Below are 18,538 nucleotides of genomic sequence, written 5' to 3'. Positions count from 1 at the left end.
AACTGCTAACTCCATTCGGCAATGGTATGCACAGTTTAAAGCTTCTGGATGCCTCTGTAAGGGGAAATCAACAGGTCGGCCTCCAGTGAGCGAAGAAACGGTTGAACGCATGCGGGCAAGTTTCACGCGTAGCCCGCGGAAATCGACGAATAAAGCAAGCAGGGAGCTAAACGTACCACAGCCGACGGTTTGGAAAATCTTACGGAAAAGGCTAAAGCAGAAGCCTTACCGTTTACAATTGCTACAAGCCCTGACACCCGATGACAAAGTCAAACGCTTTGAATTTTCGGCGCGGTTGCAACAGCTCATGGAAGAGGATGCGTTCAGTGCGAAACTTGTTTTCAGTGATGAAGCAACATTTTTTCTTAATGGTGAAGTGAACAGACACAATGTGCGAATCTGGGCGGTAGAGAATCCTCACGCATTCATGCAGCAAATTCGTAATTCACCAAAAGTTAACGAGTTTTGTGCAATCTCAGGGTTTAAAGTTTATAGCCCCTTTTTCTTCTGCGAAAAAAACGTACAGGCCACGTGTATCTGGACATGCTGGAAAATTGGCTCATGCCACAACTGGAGACCGACAGCGCCGACTTCATCTTTCAACAGGATGGTGCTCCACCGCACTTCCATCGTGATGTTCGGCATTTCTTAAACAGGAGATTGGAAAACCGATGGATCGGTCGTGGTGGAGATCATGATCAGCAATTCATGTCATGTCCTCCATGCTCTCCCGACTTAACCCCATGCGATTTCTTTCTGTGGGGTTATGTGAAAGACTCAGTGTTTAAACCTCCTCTACCAAGAAACGTGCCAGAACTGCGAGCTCGCATCAACGATGCTTTCGAACTCATTGATGGGGACATGCTGCGCCGAGTGTGGGAGGAACTTGATTATCGGCTTGATGTCTGCCGAATCACTAAAGGGGCACATATCGAACATTTGTGAATACCTAAAAAAACTTTTTGAGTTTTTGTAGGTGTGTGCAAAGCATTGTGAAAATATCTCAAATAATAAAGTTATTGTAGAGCTGTGAAATCGCTTCAATCATTTGTAATAACCCTGTATTTTAGGCAGAATAACTGTCATTGTTACAGACAACAGTAAAAATAAGGTTGCAGCTGGGACACTTCATTCCATCCTGCAAATATCATGTGTTGCATATACATTAAATTTACTTCTTTCAGATGGCAGGACATTTATTCCAACACTAGGAGTATTGTTGTGCCATTTATTTTGTTGTATCATTATTGTTTGGGAGACATCTGCATACCAGTAGCACATTTTTTTTAAATTGTTGAGGCAAAGCAATATTGTTAAAGAGAAATTATCAAATGCACCAGGTGCAACAAGAAAACTGAGATTACAGTACTTCTAGCACAAAATGTTCCAACATGGTGGAATAGTAAATGGCCATGGTTACACACATACGAGAGTTGAAGGATGAATTAGTCCTCACACACTTAAATTTGGCCCATGCTCCTTGGTTTCTCACACTTCTGCTTACATAGGTTTGTACACTCATTACATATACCTAATACATTTTAATTATCTCTCCATTTTCCTAATGAATGAAATGTATTTCATGTCACTGGAAGAATGAGTATTTATACAAGAACAGTATACTCTGGAGAAGAGTATGTGATATGTTCACAAATAATTCCACTACTTAACAGAGTCTCTTTAAAATAGTCAAGTTTAAAGAACAGTTTAACTACTGAAATAGCAACATTATATTGAGAAGCGTCTATTTCCAAATGAAGCTTGCTCTATTTAAAAGTTAGCCACATTTTTAGACTCTCACTTCAAGCAGTCAGCATTGTGATCCTGCTCTTACTGAAGAAGCAAGAATTCTGGGCAGATTGTCTCAGGCAGATGTAACTCACTGTACCCTGAAACAGTCTTAAATATGCATCTTTTAAATATAATTGCTGAGTGATGCAATAATTTTTTAACAAAAAAAGTTTTTGGTTATTCTTAATTTTGTTTGTTATCAACATTTTCCCTCCTGGCCTCCATACCAAAATAATTTGTATTTCTGGTGGCTTAAATTCAGATGTGATCAACACACATTTCTACACAATTCTATAGACATGTCTTCCTCTTACTCAACAAAATATGTGTATTTTCTATGAAGCAGCAAGCCAGTTTTATGTATAATCCAGTATTGCAATTTTATTATCTAAAAAATAGACACGAGTTAAATTACACAGTGAAACATGAGATCCATTCTGTCTGACGTTTTGCCCACCACATCTAGGCTAGCTTTTCATCACCCTCCCAATCTCCGCAATATCCTTGTCAGACCCTATGCTCCTTCTGCAACCATCTACCTACCTTGCGGCTCCTACCCCTGTGACCATGTCCGCTCCAAAAAACTTGCCCTATGCACCCTCCAACCACCACCTATTCCAGCCCTGTAACTGGCAAAACATATACTATCAATGGGAGAGCCACCTGTGAAATGACACGTCGTATAGCAGTTGTTATGTAAACACTGTTTGGCCTTTTACATCGGCATGACTGCCACCTAGTTATCAGTCAGGATGAATGGGTATAGGCAGAGGGTGTATACAAGCAACAAACGATATCTTGTTCCAGAGCATGCTGTACAACATGATCATGGTGCCTGTTTAACCACACACACCAGTTTGATTCTTCTCCCAGACACCACTTTCTCAGATTTCCAAAGTGGGAACTAGCACTACAACATGTCCTTAGCTTTAGCCACCCACCTGGCCTGAATTTACATTAATTTCTTCCGTCTCAGCTTTTATTCACTGTAACTATTCTTTGCTTCACTCCATTTTAATTTCCTACATCTTTCATTGTCTTTTCTGTCTATTTTTCACCACCCCTCCCACTTTTGTTATGTACAATGCACTTAGCTTCTCATTCTTATTAACTCTTGCAAAATGTTTTAGTGGTAATCTCTGTCTTGCATATTGCCCTGTCTTCCATGTTTTAGCTCTCAGGTTTTCAAATCTCGTCCAGGGCAGTCCCCAAAAATCAGTCTTTCCTTGTCATCCCGTCCGGTAAGTATCCCCTGACCCGGGATTCTGGATGACTTTTCTGAAGTGTACCCCTTTCCCTAAAGCTCTCCAGTCCTTTTCCTTCGCCCTTCTTCATTCCCTTTCCACTTTTCTGCCAGAAGTAGAAGCCACTGGCTCCTAAAGCTTGTAAACGTCAAATCCATTTGTGCGTGTGTGTTCCCCTGGAGCCGCATGGTGAGTTGATTCTTTTATCTACTCATTTACATTATATTAACAATAATTGATTATTTTCTTTGTTAAACTACATTTCAGTATGTTTTAAAAAATCTTTTATGGCGGAAAAGAAGCTATGTAGATGAAATCCATTCCAAATTTGAATAAGTAACTAGTTAATTTAAAAGTTAAGGAAGGTAGGAAGTGATTATTCTTTTCAATAAACTTTATTTAATGCTCATTGCTTTAACCACGGGAAGTGTGTGTGAGAAGAGGATGGGGAAGGTCAGTGAAGTGATGGGGTGGGAGATCTCTAAAATAAAACTACAAGCAAAGAAGGAAAAATTCTGCTTAGCTAGTAGCCATATAAAGCCTCACAAAAGATTACACAAATACAGTACAGTTCTCTTTCTCTGACAGAGAGAGAGAAAATGATTGTGGAATTTTCTCATCTTTTCTTCTCCTGTAATTTATTTTCTGGAATCCTGAGTAGCTTTCCTTCTCAATCTCTGAATAGTCTCCTTCCCTCAGTCCATTACTTCTCTGTGACCAGATGAAGGAACCTCTCATCCTGAAAGGTAGTGTTTGTGTCATCTTCTGTTGGCAGTGACTAAAACCCCCCAATGAGTAGAAATTTAATTTTTTGTATTTGATATATTTATGCTTTGCAATTTAATCTATGGACACACAGCTTAGCATCTCTTATAAGTTAACCTACAACAGTAATTTGTAACAACAAACAAGAGCTTTGTTTAATCACAAGTGAAGAACACATACAATATGAATTAATGAAAAGCTACAACACAAGGAGGCTACAGAGCAGGAAACTGAAACGGAACAATAAACTCTGACAGATAAAGCAGTCTGGAATGCGAGATAAGACAAATCAATATTGACACTTTCTGTCTAATTACTGGTCATTTACTCACACATTATGAGTTCCAACATTACCCCAGCTGTTTTACTTCCAATTTTAATAAATTTCTTAAAAATTAAGAATTATTACAGAACAATTATGCAAGAAAGAATTCTGATCATGAAGCATACATAGAATTGTAATAGGAATGACAATTTTATTCAACATCTATGGAAGAGAGAAGTGATACAGAGATTTGAAAAGAATAATATTTCATGAAGAAAATGGGTACAATTTATCACTTTGCTACTTCTCTCGCGTGTCAGATATGTCCATGATGGTACGCAACAAACGGCATCTTCTTTTCTTCAGATGTATAAGTCGTAATGTAGTTGCTCTTTTCCTTGCGTGATATAATGACAGAAGTAGCACGAAGAATGTTAAAATGAATCTTTCTTTTTCTGTAAAATTCATAACTAACAATTTCTTTACAGTATGATTATAAATATGTCAGCAATTAATCCTCCTTTCCAGATCACGGATTTCTATGATGTCAGTCTTCAGGCGGAGTTTTGCAATCTCTCTCCAAATTTCTTGGCGATGTACAGCATTTTCAATGCCCAGTCTAATTAAGGTGCTTTCATTAATCCTTATTAATGACCTGCCAGTTATGTCATGCTGAAAGCAAAAATTAGGGGAACTGTACAAAGAGAGTTTGACATAGTTAATACAAAAAGTTATAAAAAAGGTAAGAGACATTTTTCCTTATCTTATTTTTACTGGTTTCTTTTTATATATGTTTTATTGAACATTGATGAATGTGTATCTCAATGTTTTCCTTACATTTGTATATATTCGGAGGCAAATTTCATTCTTATATTGAGGTGCACCATAAATATTGCACAAAACAAACTGGGGAGAGGGCAGAAATGAAGCGAGACGAAGAAACTTCATGCGGATGGTAGAGGAATGAAGTACTGTGTAATCAACATCTAAACATTAAAAAACAATTGTAAGGTCTCCAACTTAAAGGTTTAGGGTTCAATCTGCAGTAGATTCTGGGACATTTTCTGACCATTAACATAACACTCTCTTATAGCAATGAGCATGTATGTGAAAAATACCAAACTACAGCAAGATTGGCTAAGGGCATGCAAAAATATGCAATTGACAGGATGGAATAAATGTACCAAAGAAGTAAAAGCTATGTTAAAGGAGGAGATGAGGCAACACGCTGGATAAATAAGAGGAGGTGATTAAAATATGGAAGTGTACTTCCACTCTTGCCATTTATGGTTGTCCTGGATGGCAAATCACAAGTCTTGTCTTGAAACATATGAACATAAGATGCAAAAGTTTTGTATTGTTGTAAATGAAACAGCATAAAATGGGAACCAGTACCATGGCAGTATGAGTCTGGATTATTGGTAATTCCATACCAATCCAACAAAACAGTCAACCCAACTCACTCAGATGTCTTTCAAATTTGGAGCATTCAGTGATCAGATAAGAGATGAACACTACGAATTTGTAGAGATATACAATAATTGTGAAGAAAGTTACAGGTTGCAAATTTTCGAAATTATGTGATTTATATGCGTCTATCTCAACATAAATGACTATAATTCTGGTTCTAATCAATGAAAAGCCAATGAGTAGATCTTTTCATTGATATACAACATGGCAGGTTTTTAAGAATTTTTCACATTCAAGGTCACTGGCCTTAACCTTTGACCTTGAACTTTCAAAACTCCTCACCTTCAACTTTTTTGGAAAAAAAAATTTGTATTGCCCCAATACGCTACTATAAACGTGGTAAATATCACTATGGCACACCACATGGATGAAAAGTGTTGCTTAACAACAGGCAGGGTAGTTTTAAAAACTAAAAAAAAAAAAAAAAAACCAACAGATGATTTTATTGAGATGACTGCATTGAGTTTACAATGGCTTCTATCACACTTATGTATCATACAGTAGCAGTCAAGGACCTTTAAAATCACTCAAGAAGAACTCAAAGTACATGAATATCTTGTTTGTGATTTTGTACATAATTAGTCCTTCACCATTCAGGAAGAGGTTCAGGATAAAGTACAGGGATTTCAGTGGAATAGTTCACAGATTACAATTCACCAGTTTTTAGCTTACTACTGAGATGCAAATACTAATGACATACAGCATGTTTCGTACATGGAAATATCTGATTATCTCCAGCATTTTCAGTTTCTTAAAATGTCACTTTCTGACTCCAAATTACATTGACTACTTTTCAGATGGATGTGCTGCCCAATACAAAAACCGAAATAATTTCATGATTCAGTCCTACCATCAGGAGATTTTGAATGGATTAATTTTATTTTATTTTTTTCAGCGGTGAAAATAAAATATTCCTTCATGTGTCTTCAACTACACATCAGTTTCCCATCACAATTAAGACACTGCCACTGAAGAGCACTGAAAGACCTGAGTCGAAACAAGGTCCCAGGAGTAGACAACATTCCATTCGAACTCCTGACGGCCTTGGGAGAGCCAGTCCTGACAAAACTCTACCATCTGGTGAGCAAGATGTACGAGACAGGTGAAATACCCTCAGACTTCAAGAAGAATATAATAATTCCAATCCCAAAGAAACCAGGTGCTGACAGATGTGAAAATTACCGAACAATCAATTTAATACTTCACGGATGCAAAATACTAACGCGAATTCTTTACAGATGAATGGAAAAACTGGTAGAAGCCGACCTCGGGGAAGATCAGTTTGGATTCCGTAGAAACACTGGAACACGTGAGGCAATACTGACCTTACGACTTATCTTAGAAGAAAGATTAAGGAACAGCAAACCTACGTTTCTAGCATTTGTAGACTTAGAGAAAGCTATTGACAATGTTGACTGGAATACTCTCAAATTCTGAAGATGGCAGGGGTAAAATACAGGGAGCGAAAGGCTATTTACAATTTGTACAGAAACCAGATGGCAGTTATAAGAGTCGAGGGACATGAAAGGGAAGCAGTGGTTGGGAAGGGAGTAAGACAGGGTTGTAGCCTCTCCCCGATGTTATTCAATCTGTATATTGAGCAAGCAGTAAAGGAAACAAAAGAAAAATTCGGAGTAGGTATTAAAATCCATGGAGAAGAAATAAAAACTTTGAGGTTTGCCGATGACATTGTAATTCTGACTTGGAAGAGCAGTTGAAGGGAATGGACAGTGTCTTGAAAGGAGGGTATAAGATGAACATCAATCAAAGCAAAACGAGGATAATGGAATGTAGTCAAATTAAGTCAGGTGATGCTGAGGGAATAAGATTAGCAAATGAGACACTTAAAGTAGTAAAGGAGTTTTGCTATTTGGGGAGCAAAATAACTGATGATGGTCGAAGTAGAGGGGATATAAAATGTAGACTGGCAATGGCAAGGAAAGTGTTTCTGAAGAAGAGAAATTTGTTAACATTGAGTATAGATTTAAGTGTCAGGAAGTCGTTTCTGAAAGTATTTGTATGGAGCGTAGCCATGTATGGAAGTGAAACATGGACGATAACTAGTTTGGACAAGAAGCGGATAGAAGCTTTCGAAATGTGGTGCTACAGAAGAATGCTGAAGATTAGATGGGTAGATCATATAACTAATGAGGAGGTATTGAATAGGATTGGGGAGAAGAGAAGTTTGTGGCACAACTTGACTAGAAGGAGGGATCGGTTGGTAGGACATGTTCTGAGGCATCAAGGGATCACCAATTTAGAATTGGAGGGCAGCGTGGAGTGTAAAAATCGTAGAGGGAGACCAAGAGATGAATACACTAAGCAGATTCAGAAGGATTTAGGTCGCAGTAGGTACTGGGAGATGAAGAAGCTTGCACAGGATAGAGTAGCATGGAGAGCTGCATCAAACCAGTCTCAGGACTGAAGACCACAACAACAACAACAACACACAGTGTAAATGGATCATACTTCTACTACAATAATATAAAAGATATTTTTGTCAACATTACTTACAAATTGTATTTTTTAATAACTTTTGTTTCATATTTATGTACTACCTTCTGCGTTTTGATAGTGTACTCATGCAGACAAAATAAATTTTTGGTCATGATGCCTTTGATGTGCCACCTTGATATTTACCATGTTTATAGTAGCATATTGGAGCAATTATATATATCAAAAAAATTGAAGGTAGGGTGTTTTGAGATATTTAAGATTCAAGCTGAAGGTCAATGACCTTTAGTGTGAAAATTCCTAGAAACCTGCCATGTTGCATATCAATGTAAAGCTCTATTCATTAGCTTTAAAAATGATACAAGTTTCATAGTTGTACCTGGATTAGAACCAGAATTATGGTCACTTATGCTGACACAGACACAAATAAATTTCACACAGCCACCTTGGATAATGTACCATTTTCAACTTGTACTAGAGCCCACTGTCAAAATTCAACACACTTCTGGAAATCATCCCCATGCAGGGCTTGATGTAGACCAATGTGATACAGATGGAATTTACCATGCTTAAGTATTCAAAGGGCACTCCTTTGAGAAATTGCTGAATCACTTTCCGACTGACGGAAACTTACATGAGGATTAGTGACAATTGCAGCTAATATAGTGACTTCTGAATTTTCTCCCGTAGCAATTCTACTTCAATCATGTTTTCTTGGTATGATACCTCCCGTTTCAGACAATGCGTTCAAACGTTGTTGAAAATTTCTTACAGGTCCGGATACGACCCACCTCATAAGTTGCAGGCTTCTCTAGCGTTATTACAAGCTTCAACATAAATGTACATAATATTGATTATCTCATTATTTGTATATCAGACATCCATGATTACAACCCGAAGTGGAGCTTACTAAGAATATTAAGTAATGTTCTTATTAGGTGTAAATTGGCACTGGGTAAACTTGTACCAATGTCAACAAACCTGTAAACAAATGACTATCGTTATGGGAGTACAAATAAAAGACAAACAAACCAGCTTATGTAAACAAATGAATTTCCTTCATTGAATAATAATAAAGTAAAAATGCCTCACAACTCTCTCTCTCTCTCTCTCTCTCTCTCTCTCTCTCTCTCTCTCTGTCTCTCTCTGTGTGTGTGTGTGTGTGTGTGTGTGTGTGTGTGTGTGTGTGTGTGTGTGTGTTAAGAATAAAGGCCACCTAAAAGCAAGTTATGCACTTAAAATTAAAAAGCGGAATATAAGTGTTTTCAGAACAAATGAAAAAATAAGCCTTTTTAAGTTCGTCTTTAACAAATCAGATCCCCCCTTTTTGACAAAATCCTGGCTACAGCCTTGCGCATACCTCAGCAAACTGGCACTTTTCCATCTCTTATCTAGATCACTGGATGCAGCAAATCTGCAAGAAATCTGAGATGGTCTGGTCGAAAATGTTTTTTTTTCCCTTCTGATTTGGATTGACATGGAATTACTCTTATACTAATTCTAATAGAAAAATAAAAACATGTTTTTGTTTAACTGAAAGATTCCAAGCACAATACAATTTACAGAAATTGCTACACCGTGACTGAAAAAAAACAAACTGAATTGGAACACATTCTATGGACACTTTGTACAATTCAATGAAAACTTTTGTATTACATAAATTACCTGCTGAAACTTTTCTGCATACAATGGGTAATAGTCACTGCAATGTCTTCGCAGCCATTTCTGAACATCCAGAACAGTCCACAGATACACTGGTTTTGGGCGTGCTGTTTTATTCTAGAAATGAGAGAATGCATCAGTAATAGAGATAAAGTGCTCTGAAATATTCTATGAAGAAAGCAAGACAGAAGTAAATGTCCATGAAGACTTCAAAAGACATCATTAAGCAATGCATTTAAGGCAGGAATGAAGGACATGGCAAGCTGAACTTCCATAAGATAATTTAAATGATAACTTCAACCAATCAGAAAAAAAATAAGACAGCAACATACAACATGGTACCAGTGGTTTATAAAAATGGGGTAGGAGTCTCAGAGATGAGTTTAAATGTTTGGAAGCTGAAAGAGGAGCAGCTTGGTACCAGCAGAGATGTGCCAGCCAAGTGGTTTTCGAACTTTTTGGATCCTCAGTACCCTTGATTTATACACGATCACCTGTGACTCCTTTCGCACATGACATCCAACTGAAATGTGAGGTAAATAAACCTAAATTAAAAAAAAAAAAAAGAATAAGAATTATTTCTTTATTAAATGTCAAAAGCAACACATTTTAATAAACTTTTAACATTATTATGTCCAATTCTTGCAACAAAATAAGGAGAAGGATGAGCTTACTTCTTTATCACCAGTTCCTCAAATCTCTGCACAAGATTGGAAATCTCTTTCTTCACATTCATTCGCAATCTGTATTTGCTACTGATGATTGCCTATGCTGAAAAAGCTACCTCACATAAGTAGGTTGTAGCAAAAGGTATCAAAACTTGCAGATATTCCTACTTCACCAGCTCCAAAAATCAAGCTGTGATGAGGAAACGAACTTCAATTTCAATGTGGAGTCTGAAGAAATATCCATAAATTGCTTTTGTTCATCAACAGTAAGTGTTGATGGAAGTTCTGTTCTTAAAGGATCTTTCATCTAGTTATGTTTATCTACTACTTCTGGAAAGTAGTTCAGGAAGTAATCACCGAGTTCAGTTATATGATCTACAAACACAGAGTCAACTCTTCACCACCTGTAAGTCTTTTATTCTACAATCATATGAAGAGCAGGAATAGTGCAATGTATATCATTATCATCCTACTTTTTCTTCCATATTACTAGACTGCCATCTACCATGCTGCCATAGTAACAACACTTACTTGCCGGCCTGCTAGATATCACAACTAGTGCACATGTTGTTCCTTTACTTGCAAAGCAAATAAACCAAATTATTATTGTTATGGAACCACCATGGTGACCCAACTGTGAGGCCACAATGTCCTGGTAAATTATTACTGTTATGGAACCACCATGGTGACCCAACTGTGAGGTCACAATGTCCTGGGAGTCTTGATACACAGTTTGAAAACCTTTGTGCTACCATACAGGTAGTAGTAGATAATACCAGTGCAGTGTGAAGGTCTTAAACTTGCAGTGGTTGAAACCATGGAAAAGGGCTGTAGAAGACTAACAATAATATTGAGAGATATAATGAATCATCTAACTGTATTATGTGATTTGAGGGAAATTTGTTTGTTTGTTTGTTTTAGGCCACAAAAACATAAGGTCATAAGCATCCACGTCATAAACTTAGATCATCAAGAAGTAAAAGAACTTAAAACTGATTGTATGTGTGGTGTCACCACCAGACACCACACTTGCTAGGTGGTAACCTTTAAATCTGCCACGGTCCGTTAGTATACGTCAGACCCACGTGTCGCCACTATCAGTGATTGCAGACCGAGCGCCGCCACACGGCAGGTCTAAAGAGACTTCCTAGCACTCACCCCAGTGGTACAACCGACTTTGCTAGCGATGGTTCACTGACAAAATACGCTCTCATTTGCCGAGACGATAGTTAGCATAGCCTTCAGCTACGTCATTTGCTATGACCTAGCAAGGCGCCATGTTCAGTTACTATTGATATTGTGAATAATGTACAGTCCAGAGCGACGCTCATCATTAATGGATTAAAGTTAAGTATTCCACCAGCTACGTCCGTTTTTCTAAATTCTAATTTCCTTGTCCTGTTCCAGACCTCACGCCAGCCTGCATGAGCTAAAATGCGTGCCTTTCGGCTTCCTCTAATAATCACAGTGTTGGCTCCCCTGCCAACCCACAACAGTATGTTAAGCTCAATCGATGGAAGGCATGCGAGCTAAGAACAAGGACTTCCTAGTGGAGAAAGGTCAACAAAATATGCTGTAGAGATAGTGGAGGTCCCGAGCCAAAGATTAAATGTCCTTCACCATATTGCTACAAAGGATAAAAAGTAAAATGCTGTTGACAGCCCATGTGTCGTTTGCTTAAGCAGCTGATAACTCAGATGGCACACTTATATGAGAATGTAAGTGGTTAAAAAAGGGCATTTGGTCAGAAATGGTGAACTGTCAAAGGTTGGTGACAATGAAATGACAGGGGAATCACAAATGGCAATGGCTAAAATGACGATGCCCAATAAGCAACCTACTAGCTAAAATGATCTCCTCGCGGCAAGAGAACCAACATGAGGTTGGCCAAGCCACTGGGAGAGTTTTAATTCCCTGAAGCTTGATCCTGTGAAGAGATGACCAGTGGTGATGCCAAAGTGATACAACCTGCTGATAGACAGCAATACAGAGATCATCCGAAGGAATGGAAGAGCTAGTGAACTGAGGTAGGAGGAATGCGGCCTTGGCAGCAGCGGCAGCAGCCTCATTTCCCGTCAGACTGATGTGACCACAAACCCATATGAACATCACAGTGACTCCCTCAACAGTGAACAGGTGGAAGCTTTCTTAGACCTGTTGAACTCAGGGATGGACTGTGAACAGCACACAGAGGCTCTGAAGGGCAATGAGCATATAACACAGTTAGAGACTTTGTGTCACCAGATGTACTGGGAGGCCTGACATAGGCCAGAGAGCTCTTGTATATATTGAGCAGTGTTCCGGAAGCTGATACCAAAACTGGTCAGTGACAAAGACGAAGGCACACCCAACACCATGATTAGTCTTAGAGCCATCAGTGCACATGAAGGTGCTATCACTAAGTTGTGAAGATTGAGAAACTTACTGCAGTAGAGTGAATCCAGAGTAGTTTCCTTAGGAAACAAATTAAGTCCAAGACGGACACAGTTGAAGTCCAAGATGGACACAGGCCGCTGCACGAAGCCACGGTAGTAAAGGGTTCACATCATCAGGAATGTGGCCGGTAGCGTTAAGTTAAACTGCTGGAGTAGGAGCCAAAACCGAACTCTGGAAGGTAATGGAGAAGAGGGACGCCCCCCATACTGATGGGCCAGCGAGTCAGCAAAAAAGGAGGCATAGGATGGGTGGCAAGGCATAGCAGACAAACAGCATGAGTATCTGCTGAGGAGAACATCACACTGGTATGAGTGGTAGTTTGGCAGCTTCAGCACAGAGACTCTCAACTAGGCTAGCATAAAAAGTGCAATGGTGAATTGTATTAAAATGGCTTAAGGTGGATGGATGTGCAGATGAATAAATGAAGCACCCATAGTCTAGCTTCTAACCGACACATTATTGGTAAAATCAGAGGAGGTTGGCATGATACGCTCCTCACGAAATACCACTTACGACACATAGGACGCAGGGACTGGGTGCAGCAGGCGGCTAGGTAAGACACATAGGAGGATCCAGAATGTTTCCTATTAAGCATGAGCCCCAGGAATTTCGTAGTTTTAGCAAACAGAAGAGCAACAGACCTAAGATGTAAAGACGGTGGAAGAAACACATTGTGCCACCAGAAATTCATACAAACAGTTTTGTCAGTGGAAAAGCGAAAACCATTGTTGATACTCCACGAGTAAAGATGATTGAGATGTTTCTGAGAATGCCACTCGAGGAGACAAGCCCGTGGAGAACTGCAAAGTCGTCAGCGAAACGGTAGCTGGAGATGCTTGGCGGGAGACGAGCCACAATAAGGTTAATAGCTATGGCAAAGATGATGAAGCTCAGGATGGAGCCCCGAGGCACCCTGTTCTCCTGCATCAAAGTGTCCAACAAGACTGAACCCACACATACCTTGAAACTCTGTCTTAAAAACTACTGAAGGTAATGGGGCATGGAGCCTCTGACGCCCGCCCCACGTGTATACAGTATGGAGGATACCAATCCTCCAACAGGTGTTTTAAGCTTTCTCCAAATCAAACCACACAGCCACAGTCTGGCAATTGTGCAAAAAACTATTCATGACATAGGTTGACAAAGTGACAAGATGGTCATTTGCAGAACGGTGCACTCGAAATCCATATTGTCAGGGATTAGCAGACTGCAAGATTTGAGCCACCATACCAACCAGCCATGAATCATACGTTCCATCAGCTTGCCAACACAGTTGGTGAGAGAAATGGGGCAGTAGCCAGAAGGAAGGTGTTTGTCCTTACCGGGCTTAGGTATGGCTATGACAATGGCTTCACGCCAGCATCTGGGAAATGTGCCATCTGCCCAAATGCAATTATACATATGAAGGAGAAAGTGCCCGCTTGCAAGAGAAAGGTGCTGCAACATCTGAATATGAATGTCGTCCAACCCTGGGGTGGAAGATCACGATGAAGTGAGAGCATGATCTAGCTCCCTCATAGTAATGGTGACACTGTAGCATGCACAATTCTGAGAGGAGAAGGGTGTCACCTGAGACTCCTCCACTCGTTTCCGAGAGACAGGGCAGGGAGACAGTGGGTAAAACTTGAAATTTCTGCAAAATAGCAGCCCACGGTGTTTGAGATAGCTATAGGGTCCATAATGACATCATCTGCTATGGTCAGACAGGGAATGGCGGAGTGGATGTGGTCCCACAGAGCTGACAGAGGTTGCCCCATATGATGGAAGAGGAGTGGAACCATTAAAAAACTAGTAGATGAAATCCAGCTGGTTTTCTGCTATCACGCAGAATGTGATGACGCTGCGCACACAACAGCTTATAATGAATGCAGCTCGCCATGTTTCCGCATGCGAATCATGCTGCGGCATGTCTCAATCCACCAGGGGACCAGGACATGGCGCCGTAAAGATAAAGTGCAAGGTATGGAACATTTTGGGGTGGTAAGGGTAGTGTTTGTGAGGTACTCTATCTTGTTATCACAACTGGGGAAATGTTCGTCAAAGGTCATCTGGAAGGGATAAAGCCTTCAGTCAGCCTTAGAAAGCTGCCAATTGGGTTTATACATAGATGGGGTAGGAGTCATATAATGAATAGCACACTGGATATGGTCGCTCGAGTATGTGTGTGAGAGAACAGACCACTCAAGACAACACACAAACTGGGCAGTGCAGAACAATAGGCACAAATGGGAACAGATGTGCATGGAGTCTGGAAGAAATGCGAGAGCTCCAGTGTTAAGGCAAATGAGGCTGAGTTGATTGAGAAGGTCAGCCAAGAGGGCACCTCTCGAACAGTTATGGAAGAGCCCCAAAGGGGGTGGTGTCATTAAAGTCACCCAGCAGCAAAAAGACGTGAGGGAGTTGGTCAATAAGCTGGAGGAAGTCTACCCTGGTGACAGCTAATGATGTAGACGTTGCAAAGAGAAAATGTGAAGCAAAGAAGTATATTGCGAACTGCAACAGCTTGCAGCTGAGTGCTCAGTGAGATGGTTTGGCTATGAATGTCATCCTGGATGAGCAGTATGACTCCCCCATGAGATGGAATGCTCACTGGTACAGGGCACAGAGGCTGGAAGATACTATTCCCTGAGATTTACAGAGGCACTGGCATTGTCACTGGGCCTGTCTGCAGATTCCAGGGCAAAAAAATCTGAGGGAAGACTGACCCCTTCTTGGTCTCCAGTGAAGTTAGTTTTTGTAATTAATCTTCCATTTGGTATGATAATGTCCTCAAATTAACCATACTGTGAATAAATTCTTTAATCTGTTTCACAATTTCTTATCTTTATCTGGCATTATAATCTTTCCCCTATACTGTTTCTTCCACTGCCAGATAAACTATTCCCAGATGACAGGGTACATATCAAAGTAGTGTATCCCTTCTACTGGTTACAATTTTCCACTGAGTTTTCCTTTTAGATTCTTTCTGTTACCTCTGTACTTGACACTTCATCTGGCAACTTTTAATATCCTTCCACAGATACACATTTAAAATATTTTTAGTTTCTGCCCTATCAGATTTCCCTTAGTTCACTTCACACTTTCTTACACTACTGTTTTAATAGCTTCTACCTTTATACTGTATCAATTTTTTTATACAAGTAAATAATTTCAAAAAATTGCTTTTGCTTCATCCAACCTTTTTGCTAGCATTTTTCTCACTTCACCCATTGTGTTAAATTAACCCATAATTTAGGCAAGTATGCTATCCATTCCATTCAACGAGTATTTCTTACTTTTGGCAAGAAGGGAAATGTCAACTGGAATCATACTGCTGATGTACAGCTCTTGGGTTTCTAGCCGGATGGCAGTGTTTAAATATTGCAACATTTCGAATAGTGTCATACTCATCATATCCTCATCATCTTGTGAATTGTCAGGATACTGTGGATTCGTTAATATTTATAGTAGCAGTGTGCCCCCCTCCACCTAGCTATGGGCAGTCGGGTACTGTCCGACTGGAGGGGAGGGAGTGCTCTGGGCATTCCATTTGTGTCTTGCTATTTGCCCTGTGCTGGGCACATTCAAGATGTATTACTGTTAACATGAGATTCCAAGCCACAGCCATTTGGCATCCTTCAGCCCTATAGACCAGATTCTCGTGAATCCATATTTCAATGGATTCCCTTACAATGTTCTCCCAATAGCCATTGAAATGCAACACAAACACTGTCCTCAGACCAGTTCCATTGGATTACTCTGTATAACATGAAAATAGTTTTCTGACCACCACCGAAGATGGCAAAGTGGCTTGGCTTTGCGAAAGACCCACTTAAACTGAACATACATGGGATTAGTATGAGGTGACGAAAGTCATAGGATACCTTCTAATATCATGTTGGCCCTCCTTTTGCCCAGTGTAGTGCAGCAACTCAATATGGCATGGACTCAATAAGTGGTTGAAAGTCCCCTGCAAAAATATTGATCTATACTGGCTCTATATCTGTCCATAATTGCAAAAGCATTAAAGGTGCAGGATTTTGTGCTTCATGTGGGCCTATGGACCAATCATTCCATTTGAACACAGCCCACACTATTATGGAGTCACCACCAGCTTTCACAGTGCCTTGTTGACAACTTGGATCCATGGCTTTGTGGGGTCTGCGCCACACTCAAACCCTACTATCAGTTCTTACAAAAGAAATTGGGGCTCAGCTGACCACGCCACAGTTTTCCTGTCGTCTAGGGTCCAACCGGTATTGTGATGAGTCCAGAAAAGGCACTACAGGCGATGACTTTCTGTTACCAAAGGCACTTATGGTGATTTTCTGCCACCATAGCATATCAACAGCAAATTTTGCGGCATCGTCGGCCACTGCGTTGTCTGTGGTGAGAAATAACACCTGATATTTGGTTTGCTCATCACACTCTTGGCAATATGGATCTCAGAATCTTTAATTCCCAAACAATTTCCAAGATGGAATATCCCATGCGTCTAGTTCCACCTACCTTTCTGCATTCAAAGTCTGCTAATTCCTGTTGCGCAGCCATAATCACGTCAGAAACCTTTTCACATGAATCACCTGAGAACAAATGAGAGCTCTGCCAATGCGCTGTCCCTTTATACCTAGAGTTTACACGATATTATTGCCAAGTGTATACATTATATCGCTTTCCCATGACTTTTGTCACCTCAGTGTAGAGCATTGCCAGCAAATATGGGTACTGATACAATAGCCAAATGCAGCGCTGTGTTTCAAAACACTGCACGGAGCACATCAGACATGTGCGACTGGCACTCATAGAGGAATCAGTAATAACAGAGTGTAGCCTCAAGTAAGGCCCCACCTTTGTCTTTCAGATCACCAAGCTGCTATGCCAAGCAAATGGCAATTGGTTGGTTTGTAGATTAAAGGGACTAAACTGCAAGGTTATCAGTCCTTTTTTCCTTAGTCTCACAGGTCTTCGATTAAAACCATACCTGAAAAGAATCCTATCACCTGAAATCCAGGGAAGGAATAAAGTGCTTAATACTGTTAACTAAAAGGAAAATAGCGACTGAAGGCATTAAAACAATATAGCAGATAGCCTGGCTGGCTGATCACAAGAATAAAAAAGGATGAGCCAGCCACTCTGCAACACACTAAATCTCCAGCTTAAAAACACAAGGTAAGAGAAACAAAGATGGTGAAAGACGAACACCAAGTCAGACAGACAGCACCAGAGGGAGCGAGGCAGAGTTAAAATGAAGGTAGGGTGATGGCCTGAAAGATGAGGCTGAGGCATCACGCTTTAACAGAATAATAGAAACCCCATTCACAGATAAAACTTAAAACTATGTTAGTGGCTGAGGCATTATCACTTAAAATTGAAGGGTGCGTGTCAGAGATTAAAAGTCCACCTCAGAGCTGCTAAAGTTGGACTGTCCAACAAGATGTGGACTACTGTCAAACGTGAACCATAGCAACATTGAAATGGGTCCTCACAATGTAGGATGTTATTGTGAGTCAGCCAAATATGGCTGATGTGGAGCTGGCAAAGGACAGTGGAGTCCTTGCGACAGCCTTGCATGGAGGACCTCCACACATTCATCGAAATCCTTTATCATATGTAACTTATTCGGCATAGTCAGGGAGTGCCGTTCTGTATTGAAGAGCGCAAAAGGTTTGCAGCATAATACCAATCAAAGGTCAGATTCTGGTATACCGATCTCAAGACTCTATTTATGAGTAGCCTCTTTGGCTAGCCTGTCAGCAAGTTCATTTCCTGGGATTCCAACATGTCCCAGGTTCCATACGAGGACC

The 18,538-nt window shown here is 40.1% G+C and overlaps 1 protein-coding gene across 1 annotated transcript in view; it reads right to left on the bottom strand.

The window, feature by feature from the left end:
• Nucleotides 1-3,538: 3,538 nt before the first annotated feature.
• Nucleotides 3,539-18,538, bottom strand: part of LOC124777038 (protein aveugle) — a 36,105-nt gene continuing 21,105 nt past the window's right edge. The window contains exons 2-3 of the mRNA XM_047252304.1: nucleotides 9,655-9,768; nucleotides 3,539-4,737 (exon numbers count right to left, since the gene is read on the bottom strand). Of these exons, the coding sequence (XP_047108260.1) occupies nucleotides 4,570-4,737; nucleotides 9,655-9,768 (282 nt within the window). The 3' untranslated portion in view covers nucleotides 3,539-4,569. The remainder of the gene's footprint in view (nucleotides 4,738-9,654; nucleotides 9,769-18,538) is intronic.

This window comes from Schistocerca piceifrons, chromosome 2, assembly GCF_021461385.2.
Source record: "Schistocerca piceifrons isolate TAMUIC-IGC-003096 chromosome 2, iqSchPice1.1, whole genome shotgun sequence".
Lineage (NCBI taxonomy): Eukaryota > Metazoa > Arthropoda > Insecta > Orthoptera > Acrididae > Schistocerca > Schistocerca piceifrons.
This window is presented reverse-complemented; position numbering and strand designations above follow the sequence as displayed.